Below are 13,382 nucleotides of genomic sequence, written 5' to 3'. Positions count from 1 at the left end.
TGAGGGTGACCGTCTCCTATTTATATCCTAGAATTTTCTCTCCCAGTGCAAAATATTGTTTCACAGGATTGAGGTATCAGGCGTTTGATGTATAGCACTATCCCCATGACAAAGATCCTTTCCTTAAGAATCTGTTTCTAATTGCAGCTTATTAGTCAATGTGGATTTATTTCTCTGTAAGAACAGACCTTGGTCTCCAATACATTTGGGAACTCTACTTTTCTTGATCCATCTGCATTTCAGTTATGCTTCTAGGAATAATGCAAGTTTTTGTGTAGATTTTGTAATAAATGACATATAAATGAAGTATATAAATACAAATTTCTTCTCTTTTTTTAAAGGAGCAATTAAGAACAGAAGAAATAATATAACAGGTAAGGTGCTTTCCATGTATGCAGCCAAACTGAGTTTAATCCCCTCATTACATTTCTGTCAAGAAATGATCTAAGATCCCAGAGCCAGGAAGAACTGAGCACCACTGTTAGACACCCCAAGAAAAGAGAATGAATGAGGTGTCCTATAAGATATCAAATCAATTTTCAAGGAACCAAAGAAAACATTTATCTCAGAAAGTAAAAGTGTAACATGATAGTAACAGGTATTCTCTTGGGTTAAATTGAAGGGTAATAGAATGAAGTACCTACCATCTACATTTTTTTTGTGATTTGAGCTTTCCTCATTCCTCTGGCAACATGTTTTCTCCTCCTTTCTTTAACTTTATGGAGTTTTCTCTGGATCATACTGAGCATGGGGAGTATTGCAGAATTTTTAGTAATTTTTTATTTTATTTTTATTAATATCTTTATTTAAACATCATGATTACAAACATGACTGTAGTTAGGCTTCAGTTTTTTTAAAGTATTTTTCCAGGTATCTGCTCTTCCTACAACAGTCCTTAAGAATAAATTTACATGTGGTTGAAAGCACAAACTAACCCCAGATTCTCATTATACAGTAGCATAATTAATATCCTACATTCTGTTTGAGGGACATCTGTGCTAGTAGAAATCTGAATGCCCATAAATACCTAGGTCATTCTACTGTACCAGATAATGAAGAAATATATTTTATGCACAAATATGTGTATAGATAATATATAATATACATAATCATAGATAAATATATAGCATGTGTGTTGAGTTAATGATTATAAAATGATATATTTGATTAAATATATAATATTGGACATATTCTTATATTTTATACGTTTTCATTTAAATAAAGGTTATATATTTAAAGCATGTATATATTTTCCAATATAGCAGAGCTCCCAGAGGCCTTTGTTTCAAGTGTTTGGAAGGAAAGACCTAAAGGACACCCCATATAAATACCCGACCACCCTCCAAATTATTTTCCAGCTACCATCTGCAAAAATATCTCTGCAACAACTCTTCTTCGTTTGCACCATCCAGCTCCAGTGTTTTAAATTGTTTTCCACTCTTGGTCAAACCATGATGTCTAGGGTTCTTCAGAGGCACCCCACTGGAGTGGATGCTGCCATCAACAACCTAGTGAATATATATATGCAAGCTTCCTACATTTACCTAGATATAGGCTTCTATTTTAAACGAGATGATGTAGGTCTCACGGAGCTGGGCTATTTCTTTCATAAACTGTCCGAGGAGAAGCTTGAAGGAGTGTATCAACTCCTGAAGATTCAAAACCTGCGCCGAGGCTGCACTTCCTTTCAAGATGTGAAAAGACCTTTCCAAGATGACTGGGATAATACCCTAAAGATCATGGAGGCTGCGTTGGTCGTAGAAAGAAACCTAAACCAGGCCATTCTGGATTTGCATGATCTGGGTACTGACCTAAGAGACCGCCCACTCTGTAAATTTTTGAAGACTTTCATGGGAGAGGAAGTGAAGCTCCTGGAGAAGATGGGTTTGTACCTGACCAACCTTCGCAGACTTGCTGTCCCCACAACTGGGCTGGGTGAATATCTGGTGGGAAGTTTCCCTCCTAAAAAAGGCAAGTAGCTTTCCAACGAATAATTAGTTGAGTTTTCCAAGTGGTATCAATGGATCCACCCCATAACCACTTGGCTTCCCTAGTCAAATAAACACATCTTTGAAGCATAATTTTCGTTGATTCATTCATCGATTCGCTTGTGCCTATAATCATTTTATCATCAATGTAAAAACAGGAAAACTAAAACAAGCAGAATTTCAGAACTTTGCTGAAAGGTAAATAAGATCCAGCATATTATCCTAGTTGAGACATTCATTTTACTTTTTTTTACATTTTCCATCTCTTCTTCACTATTCCCAGACCCCAGTAATATTAGCTCCATTTATAGCAAAACTTAATATTAGCTCCATTTATAGCAAAACTGAAGAAGAGTGAAGTGAAGTAAAATGATTAGCTTAAAGGTAATTTAAGTTTGCAATCAAGATACCTGTTACTAAAGTCTAAGTTATTCACCACTATGCTATACTGTCTCTCAAGGAATATTCTTTAGGAAAAGAAACAATCAGACTATTCTGGCGCATAACCCTAAGCAAACTCTCGACTCATAATTTTACTCTATTAAATTAAGCTAAATGTACAAAATTTATTTTGCAATCTCTAAGCCTCACTTTAGGTAAAAATGTTTTAAAAATGTGGTTCCTGGGACCAGAGAAAGTACAGAGGGCAGTGTGCTTGCCTTGTGCAATATGTTTGTAGCTTCAATGTCAGGCAACCCATCTAGTCCCTTGATCCCCTCCAGGACTGATCCCTGAGCACAGAGGCAGGGCAGGAGTAAGCCCTGATCATGCCAGATGTTGCCCCAAAACAATAAGGATAAGCTTTCCTAATTTGTGGATTTAGTCTACTAGTGGAATATGTTTACAGAGATTTGAATATATACACAAACACATGTATAGTTATTTATTTTAATTACTTTGAAAAAGAAACATAAAAATTATGAGAATAAATATTGGGGAAGGATACACAATTAAATTTTAAACATCAGGTTAGTTACTAGAATCAGGCACAAAATGTGGATAAGTTAATTTCTATGAAATTAAATGCTTTATTAGTCCTTCCTTAGCAGCCTTATCTCACTTCATCATAAAAGTATCTATTATTCCTATAAATAGTAATATACCATTTAAGTTCTTATTATAATAAGTAATCTATATGTGTGTGTGAATTCACTCTTAATCCTCACAACAAATCTATAAATTATTTATCACTACTTTATAGAAAAGATAAACAAAATATGAACAGATTAGATGATTTGGCCAAAATTACAGAGATAATATTTAATGGAGCCAAAATTTAAATTTAGAAATTCTTAAACTCTATATAATATTTTAAGTACACTATTTTCTTTGTAATTTATTTCATTAACTTACAATCATACTGTTATTATTTTTCACAGACATAATTGCAACACCACACCCACGAATATGTAGCCCTCTCCTTCTCCCAACGACTCATACCCTTTCCCTCTCATCCACTTCCCAACTCAATTGTCTTAGTACCCCATTATATTGCCCTTGAATATTTTTGCAGCTTTGCTGTGTATTTTTAAGTCCCGAGTATGAAAAAGATCATTATGTATCTACCCCCTTTAATTCAGTCTAACTTCACTCAGCATGTTTTCTTCTACTTCTATCCATGTTTCTGCAATCTGCATGAATTTGTTCACTCTTAGAGCTACATGTTATTACTTTGTTTATATATACCATGACTTCTTGATCCATTCATGTGGGTTGTCTCCATTCCTTAACTATAGTACTAAGTTTAGTGATAAACAGGAGGGGATATATATTTTTTCAGTAATGGTTCTCTGGTTTTGGTAACAGATACCAAGAAATAGTACTACTGGATCATATGACAGTTCTGTTGTTGTTTTTTTTAAAGAAATCTCCATATCGCTTTCACAGAAGTCAAACTAGATGATATTCCCACAATTCATGAATTCTTTTCTCACCACAACTCCACCAAAAAAGGCTATTCCCAGATTAAAAGAAAATATTAAATCACCATGTGAAACAGAGCTAAAAGTTGTTGATAAAAATTGAGTTTTAGATATAGTGTTCCAAAACCCATCTCTTCACCTGTGGTCATTTTCCACTACCAATTTCCCCAGTTCCCCCTTGTATCCCTTCACCCCCATCCCTCCCGTCTGGCCTTTATAACTGACACTTTTTTTCTTTCTCTCTGTGTATCTCTCATTTGCTTTAAAGCAATGTACTTTGCAACACTGTTACTGAAACATATTGCCTTAAGTCCTTTCCATTCCCAGTTCTTGTCCAGTGTGATCATTTCCAACAATTGTACAGATTTTTTGATATGTGCATTTTGATAGGTGTTGGATGACATTCCTTTGTTTTGATCTGAGTTTTTCTAATAATTAGTGACAATGAGCACTTTTTCATATACCTGTTGGACATTTGTTTGTCATCTTTAAAGAAGTATATGTTCCTCTCTTTTATTTATTTGTTGATAAGTTTGGTGATGCTATAAAGATTTAGCCTATTCACCCTATCCCAGAATTATTGCCTGAAATATTTTTATTAGACCTTCAATTTCTTTATATTTTTATTGTTTGTTTGTTTGGGGGCCACACCCGGTGACTCTCAGGGGTTACTCTTGGCTCTGCTCTCAGAAATCACTCCTGGCTCAGGGGACCATATGGGATGCATAGTTCTGTCTTGAGTCAGCCACTTGCAAGGCAAATGCCCTTCTGCTGTGCTGTTGCTCTGGCCTAAGAATTTCAGTTTCTTACACTGTGTAAAAACTATTTAACTTGATGTAGTCTCAATTATTCAGTTTTGTTTTTATTGTCTTTGCCATAGTTGTCATCTCATCAAATCTATCTTTATGTTCAATTTCTCAGAGTACTGTAGATATTTTCTTTAATATTTTCTATAGATTTTTCTCTATTCTACAGATATTTGACTCCCTTTGACTTTACTTTTGTGAAAGGTGTGATATTTTTACATATAGCTATCCAGTTTTCCCAACATTTGATAAAGATATGTTCTTCACTTTTCTTCTCATATTTAGCTCCTTTGTCATAGATTAGCTGGTCAGAAACATGGGAGAATAAGTCAGGGCTCTCATTTCTGTTTTATAGATCTGCAGGTATATCTTTGTTACATTACCTTGCAATTTTGATTATTATACCTGAGTAGTATACTTCAAAGTTGGGAAATGCAATATCTCCATTTCTTTAATGTTAGGATTGCTTTGGCTATTCAGTGGTTCCAGGCAAATTTTATAGAGTTAAGAAGATTCTAAGAATTCAACCCTTTCTTTTGGCTCTAAAGTTTTGTTGCATAAAGGTATTTGTAATAATTTCATAATTTTTTGTTTCTCTTAGGCATCCATTTTTGACACCCTATCTTCATTGATTCTATTTTATTCACCCCCTTTTTAATAAATCTCCTAAGGCTTTGTTGATCTTATCTTTACAATAACTCTTTCAAAGAACAAGTTTCAGGTTTTATTGACCTTTTGTTATGTTTTCTTGTTTTCTCCATCATTGATTTTGTTCTAATTTTTATTATCTCCTGCCTTCTATTTACTTTGGAATTCACTTGTTCTTTATCCTGTATATCTATTTGACATGTTAGCTCATTGATTGAGCCTTCTCTTCTGGATGTTTACTAAAATAACTTTTCCCATTGCTGTTGCTTTTCCATTGTCCTATTAATTCTGGTAATTGGTGTCTTTATGTTCATTATTTCAAGAAATTTTTTTACTTTACTCCTTTATATTTATGCTATTTACAAGTATTTTGTTTACTGTCTGGATATTTAGTTCTTTTTCATTTTAAAATTGCTTTATTGTTAAAATTGCAAAATAATTAAATAAATAGTTGCATATTTATAATTATTTAACTATTACAATCTAGTTATTTTTACAACTAACACAAAACAAGGTATCAATATATAATCAGTCACTACTCTTTTTTTACTCTTCTGATATCCAAGAATCATTATTATTCTTTTTCTGCTCCTTTGTAGTTTGCTGTTCTTGGACATATTTTTATAGATGTGAAATCACAGAATATGTCACTACTCATGACCAAGATACTCGTCGCTTAACGACCGACCTGTTTAGCGACCACTTGCACTTACGACCATCTATTCACTGTTATTTTATTTTATTTTAAATATCCTTTTGCCATTTGTATACTCTACAGTATAGTACTACAGTTTTTGGTGCTTTAATGTACCTACTTTACTAACTCTATGTTCTGTAATACCTTGCAGTACTGTGTGTAAATTACACAACCAATGCAAATTAAAACAAGTGGAAGTTTTCAGTTTGATCTTTCTCATTATTTGAATTATTCAGAATACTGTATTGTCAAGTACTATGCATATACTGTACTGTTTTGTTTTGGGACCGTTTGATGCTCAGGGGTTATTCCTGGCTAAGGGCTCAGAAATTGCCCCTGGCATGGGGGGACAATATGGGACGCCGGGGGATTGAACCGCGGACCTTCCTTGGCTAACGCTTGCAAGGTAGACACTTTACCTCTAGCGCCACCTCTCTGGCCCCTATGGTTCTTGTGTTTATTAATATTTTGGACTGGTTGATTTGTCCAATGATGAGAGTGCAGTATTGAAGTCTCATCACAATTTTGCTTCTATTGATTTATTTCCTCGTGTCTCTTATTAGTTGCTTTATAAATTTTGCTGTACCTTAATTTGATGCATATATGTTAGTGAAAGTTAAGCTTTATTTGTCAAAATATAATATTCTTCCTTATATTATATTTTCTTCTTTAGTTTGAATGGTATTTTATCTGAAACCAGCATGTCTTTCCCTGCTTTATTTTCTTTTTCTTTTTTCTTTTTTGTTTTGTTTTTGTTTTTTGGGGGGCCACACCTGATGACGCTCAGGAAATAATCCTGGCTATGCTCAGAAATCGCTCCAGGCTTAGGGGACCATATGGCATACGGGACACCAGGTGATCAAACCGTGGTCTGTCGTAGGCTAATGCTGGCGAGGCAGGCGCCTTACACCTTGTGCCACCGCTCCTGCCCACCCTGATTTATTTTCTGCCTGCTAACTTCAAGCCAATGAATATGAACATGTTAGAATGAGCTGTTTAAGTTTGCATCCTGTAAGCAACAGAAACTTAACTATCTTTTCCAGATCCATCATGTGTCATTTTAGGGGGAATTCATTCCACTTACTTATACGGAAATTATTGAAGATATTTTATTATTAAATAATTAAATATATTGCTATATCATTAAAATTATATGAATTATTTTCATATCTACATATGATTGGTTGATCTACATATGCATTTGGTTGCCTATACTATGTAATATTATCATTTTGTATGTGGCCTATAAGTTTCCTTGGCAGGGCTAGCTTATATTCAAAATTGTTTTAAAATGATGTTTCTTTTAAAATGATTTTATTCTTTTAATCCGAGTGACAATCTAACTAGGCAAATGATTCTTCATGTGAAGTTCTTTTCATTCATTATATTTTATGTTGCTTTATTTTTTAAATAATTTTTATTATGGCCACAGTAATATTTAAGGTACATAGTGACAATGAATCAGGGCCAACCCTATCACTAATATTGTCCTCCCTCCAACCCTGTTCCCAGCATGCATACCATATTTCCCTCATTTGCTCTCTCGGACTGCTAGTGTAACTGCTCCCCTCTGTGTATAGCTTGTTGTAGATTGGGTATCGATTCTGTTGTCTTTGACTTTGGATTTGATATCTAAGTCTGATCATTTTTTATTTTCACTCAATGTTCATATGACTGTTTGGTCCTGGTACCATCCATTTTCTTTTCCCTCAAGTAATGAGGCAGAACAAGATAATTCAAGTTGTCTGGTTCTGTTAAAACAAAACTGGGAGTAGTCCGTCTAGCAGTTATAAATATCAATTTAAAAGAAGAAAAAGATAACCAAAAAAAACCCAAAAGTAAAAAAAGCTAACTACACAAAAAGCATCCAGCAACAAAAAAACAACCACCAAATAATAGCCACAGGGATGGGGGGAATAGAAGAGGAGGAAAAAATAGAAAAGCAGAAAAATAAATAAATAAAAATAGGAAAAAGTAAAAGAAAAAGAAGAAAGTTAGGACTGGAGTGGAAAGGTTTTATGCTTCCTTTTTTCTTCTTTCTTTCTTTCTTCTTTCTTTCTTTCTCTCTTTCTCTCTCTTCTTTCTCTTTCTTTCTTTCTTTCTTTCTTTCTTTCTTTCTTTCTTTTCTTTTATATAGGCACAGTAAGTATTGGGAAAATTAGAAAGTGAATTCCCTTGGCCTATGAGAAACAGGGTTTCTCCACCCTTGAAGCAAACTGCCATGGGAACAACTACAGGCTCCATACCTGCTCATTTTCACACTCCAAGGTCTTTATGGTGCCAGGAAACTTTCTGTTCAGTTGTGGGTGATAAAATTAGTCCTCTGTAGCTAGAGATTTGCATAGGTCATAGGACAATGTCTAGGATAGAGTCTCTCTTTACGATTCTAGAATTTCTATTCCATCACTTTTGTTCTAATCAGTCTTTTGTAAAAAATGGTGTTGGTTTTTGCTCAGATCCTAGACCAAAGATCTTTCATTATGGTTCCAGAATTTATGCTCAGTCACAGTTGTCAAAATCAGACTTCTGGAATTAGAGGCCGAAGCCTAGGCTAGGATGTCTCTTATTGGTCCCAGGAAAAGTTCTGCCCATCGTGGCTGTCAAAGTCAGTCTTCTGTTGTTAGTGCTCTTGGTTTTTGTACAGATCAAAGGATGACATGTCTTCTGATTTTCTCTTACTGTTAGGTAATGAGATGGGGCAACCTGATCTTACATCAAATTATTGCCATTTCCTTGTTGTCTGTATGTCATATCAAAACTGGAGCAAGTTGGTGCCAGAGAGCTATTGGGAATTTCCAAGGGAAAGTTTGACTCCTGGTGTTGTTGCAGGAAGCTGTATTGGTTCTACATCTGGGATCTTGGGTTTGGTGTTGGACTCTCACTGTCCTATCTCATGGAGTCTAAGTTGGGTCCATATGACACATGTTCAGAGTGGGAGGCGCCCCTGCATAATAAAATGTATGGGTTCTTATCCCTAATGGATAAGATCTTGTTTCTGTGCATATGTGTGCATAAGATTTCCCCCATTTATAGTGTGCCTGTGCAAAAGGGAATGATGCATTTCTTATCTCTTTTGTAGGGTTTCACTAAGAAATCTGCAGTGAATATGATGTCTTGTCCCTCATTTGTGAGGTTTTGTTTGTCCTGAAACCAAGAAGAATCTGTCTTTAGTTGTTAACATTTTAATTTTAAAGAGCCTTTTCATACTTTTGTTTGAATTTATTCTGCTTGGTATTCTTTGAAATGGTTATGTCTGTGTTCCCATCTCACTCTTCAGATTGAGAAAATTCTACCCAGTTATATATTGCATTTGTCTCTCTTCACCTTTTCCTCATCTTTCTCCTCCTGGCATTCCTACGAGTCTAAAATTGTTCTCTTGGTATTGTCAATATTTTCCCTATGTTCTTTTCATTTTTTTCTTGGTCTCCTTTTTGTTGCCTCTTCTTTCCTGGTCATTTTATTTTTGGTAACTTTGTGTATACTTGTTTACCTTTCAGCTTTATTGATATCACTTCTAAGATATCTTACTAAATTTGTAAATTCTGGTACTTCTATATAGGGCAAAATTTTTAATTCTTCAAACAAAGCGTCTTCAAGTTTTTTGGTTCATTACTTTAATGTTATTCTCAGATCATTGGGCATTGTTGTGATTGATAACCTAAAATTTCTTGATGCATGCTATGCAAATTACAGAGTTATAGTAGCACTGGTGGTCCCCTGGTATTTTGTTTTCTTCTTTTGGTATCTTCGAGTTTTTCTGTTTCCCCATAGTCTTACATATTACATTTATACTTTACGAAATGTGGGTTGAGTAGTTTAAAGATGTTGTTTAAGTCAAGGGACTTCTCTAGGTTTGAGCTGGGGATCAGTAGAAATAAATAGGGTAATGGAATCTTTTAATCTTTAGCAATGGTTTTAATAGAGTTATTGCACTGTAGTTACCTGTGGATACCTAGGAAATAGGTCCTCCTGCTTTCACAGTACAGCCTGGCTCAGAAACTCAAAAACCTCTTCTGTGATTCAGAACACATCAAATAGAGAGATTGGAGAGATGATTGGGATGACATCTACCTCTTGGAGTACCTGGGAAAATAGACTCCCGGCTTTCACATTTTGACCTAAATTAGGATATCCAAACCCATTTCTTATTTGTGTTGTGTATGTAAACATTTTCTGGGATTATTATGTTACTGACCCTACCTTGATCGGTGATCGTGCCCTACCCTAGGGTGTGACCCGGCATTCTGCCCCCACCCTAAGGTGGTACCTGATTCTGCTTCCACCATTGGGTGGTATGTGGTCCCACTATTGGGTGGTACCTGATTCTGGGGGATAAAAACAAGGGTCTGTGAAAGGCGAGGGGCTTTTGGCTGGAACTGGTGCTGAGGCTTTGGACTTCAGTCTTGTCCACTGAATAAAGCTAATATTTACATAAGCCTGACTGTCTGCGAGCTGTTTACCCACCGCTTCACCTCAGAGCCACCGGCTGAACAGGGTAGCAGACGCGTGCTCTGAGCTGGAAGGGAAAGGCCTCATCCTCCATCCCTCCATCTGTCAACCTCTTCAGGGGCTGACTTGCAACAATTTGGACTTCACCATGAAGAAGGGTTAGGGTCCTAAATGAAACTTTATAGTTTGTCTTTATATGTTTAAAATATATACAAGTACTTGTTGTAATTTTTACAAATAATCAATTTACCAATATTCTTTTGCAGTATTTTCTGAATATGTATTATCAAAAGAAACTCGAAGAAATTCTAATTTCTTATATTGCCTTAGAACTATTTTTGGCTTTTTATTCTTTTATTTTTCTGATTAAAATAATAACTCCTATGCTGACACTACTGAAATTATTATATCATTAAACAGGTCATATCTCAACTTATATTTTTTTACTTTCATCTAAATTGACCTATATTTTTTAAACTAAAAATAATCATTTAATTTAATATTAACAGAAAACAACACTTCTATTCATGAATAACTATTATAGTTATTATAATTCTTCTAGTTACAACTAATTACATACTATTTCAGTATTATACATGTTTAAGCATCCACTCAGTCCTGAGTACTATACAGAATGCTAGGAACACGAGTGAATAAGGTGTAATGCCTTTCCTAACAGACTTCTTGCTCTAGAGAAGTTGACAGAGAAAACAACATAATTATTCTGTGGGTTGATAGGAGTAAGTATAGGCTATCTACCTAGATTAGATGAGAAAAGACACCACTTATGCTTTAAAAAATCTAGAGTGACAGCTGGGTCCTCTTTGTGCCTCAGAAGAGCCATTTTCACACCCAGATTAGTGTGTCCCAAGAGCAAGAGAAGTAACAGGACAAGAGGAGTGTTCTTTTGTTTTGTTTTGTTTTTGTTCTTTTTAGGCCACATCAGGCAGCACTCAGGGGTTACTCCTGGATCTAAACTGAAAAATCACTCCTGGAAGACTCAGGGGACCATATATAATGCCGGGATTCAAACCACCACCCTTCTGCATGCAAGTCAAATGCCCTGCCTCCATACTATCACTCTGGCCTCTAGAGGAGTGTTCTTATAGCTACCCTGTTTTGTCTCTGCCCACATTACAGTGCAAAGAAACTGAGAAAGAATGGCATCAGGATTCTCTTTGTGACTCCTAAACACCAATTTTGCTCTCAGATCAGTTCACTTGAGAATAACGAGGCCTTGCTTCATGGCAGCACATTTCTTCCAATCAATGAGACACAAAATGCATGCAATAAGAAACCCCACACTGCAAATATCCCAAAGGAAAAGCAACTCAGAATCTCATCACTCTTAGTGAGAAACAAAGATGATATCTCTGAAACCCCAATAAGAATCTGCAAGCTATACAATCTCAATGACATTATAGAGGAAATTTTCTAGGTTTCAAGGAACTCAAAGTAACCCTGAAACTGAAAGTCAATAAAACTCAAGAGGCTATGAAGTTAAAAAAAGGAAATTTCAAACCAATGACATAAGTGAAAACTTGGTAGTAAACTGAAAACCTCATTGTAAGACCTTACTAACAAAGTAGCAGCTGCTGTAAAAAGGATCAGTGAGCTCTAAGACGAGCTGCATGACACCTCCAAACAGTGACGGAAGATGGAAGAGAGTCTTAAAATAATGAGTCTTAAAATAAATGATCAGGGGCCAGAGAGATAGCACAGCAGTAGGGCATTTTCTTTGCACACAACTGATCCAGGATGGACAATGGTTCAAGTCCTGGCATATCATATGGTTTCCTGTGCCTGCCAGGAGCAACTTCTGAGTGCAGAGCCAGGAGTAACCCCTGAGCACTGGTGGGTGTGACCCCAAAACCAAAAATAAATAATAAATAAATGAACAACTAAAAAGAGAACTTTGGAATAAATTCAAGAGGAACAACATAAGGATAATTGTAGTCCCAAGGGTCAAGAAGATAATCCCTATAATGAAACAACAGTCAAAATATCATTCTTAAGAAGTTCCCAGAAAAAGTTCTCCAGAAATGGGGACCACATATATACATATCCTAGAAGCCCGAGGACACCAGCTAAAATATATCCCAATAAAAATACTGCAAGACACAGACTTATCAAAATGACTACAACCATAGATGGAATACCAAAATAAGAAAGAAAGAAAAAAGACGCAAATCACGTATAAAGGTTAATCCTTAATATTTACCCCAGATATACCAAAATAAATTATCCAGGCCTGAAAGCAGTGTTGGGATATAGTGAAAGTATTCAATGAAATGAATGCCTCATCAAAAATACTTTACCTAACCAGAACATCATTCAGATTTGAAAATAAAAAGCTTCATGGATAAACAACGATTCATAAACTTAATAGACTCAAAATGAGCTTTGAAAGCACTAAAGGGGATACTTTAAGACAAGGTAAACATCAAAAATGTAATGTAGGAAAATTTCATGACAATAATCTCTCTCAATTTCAATGGACTAAATAAGAGACACAGAATGGAAAAATGGATTAAAAATTATAATTCAGTGGCCGGAGAGGTGGTGCTAGACGTAAGGGATCTGCCTTACAGCGCTAGCCTAGGATGGACTGCAGTTTGATCCCCAGCTTTCCATATGATCCTCCCAAGTCAGAGGCGATTTCTGAGCACATAGCAAGGAGTAACCCCTGAGCATCAACCCCCAAAATTGCAATTCAATATTCTGCCACCTATAATAAATTTTACAGGTCAGAGAAAATACAGATTCAAAGCCAAACAACTTAAATTCAAGCAAAGAACTTAAAAAACTGGGGTAGCCATACTATACTAACAGCAGGCAATCTAGAATTTAGACTTAATAAAAGGAAAAGAGA

General features: G+C 35.5%; 1 protein-coding gene across 1 annotated transcript; it reads left to right on the top strand.

Moving 5' to 3' along the window:
• The first annotated feature begins 1,451 nt into the window (after nt 1–1,451).
• On the top strand, nt 1,452–1,979 carry LOC125999013 (ferritin light chain-like). Its single transcript, XM_049767013.1, has one exon. It carries the CDS (start codon nt 1,452–1,454, stop codon nt 1,977–1,979), a length of 528 nt encoding a protein of 175 aa, XP_049622970.1.
• The last annotated feature ends 11,403 nt before the right edge of the window (nt 1,980–13,382 follow it).

Source organism: Suncus etruscus, chromosome X, assembly GCF_024139225.1.
Source record: "Suncus etruscus isolate mSunEtr1 chromosome X, mSunEtr1.pri.cur, whole genome shotgun sequence".
Lineage (NCBI taxonomy): Eukaryota > Metazoa > Chordata > Mammalia > Eulipotyphla > Soricidae > Suncus > Suncus etruscus.
The sequence above is the reverse complement of the archived record's forward strand: the minus strand, read 5'-3'. Positions and strand labels throughout refer to the sequence as shown.

What these genes read in the sequence shown, in the direction of transcription:
- LOC125999013 (XM_049767013.1), top strand. Translation starts at nt 1,452, where the DNA reads ATGATGTCTAGGGTTCTTCAGAGGCACCCCACTGGAGTGGATGCTGCC.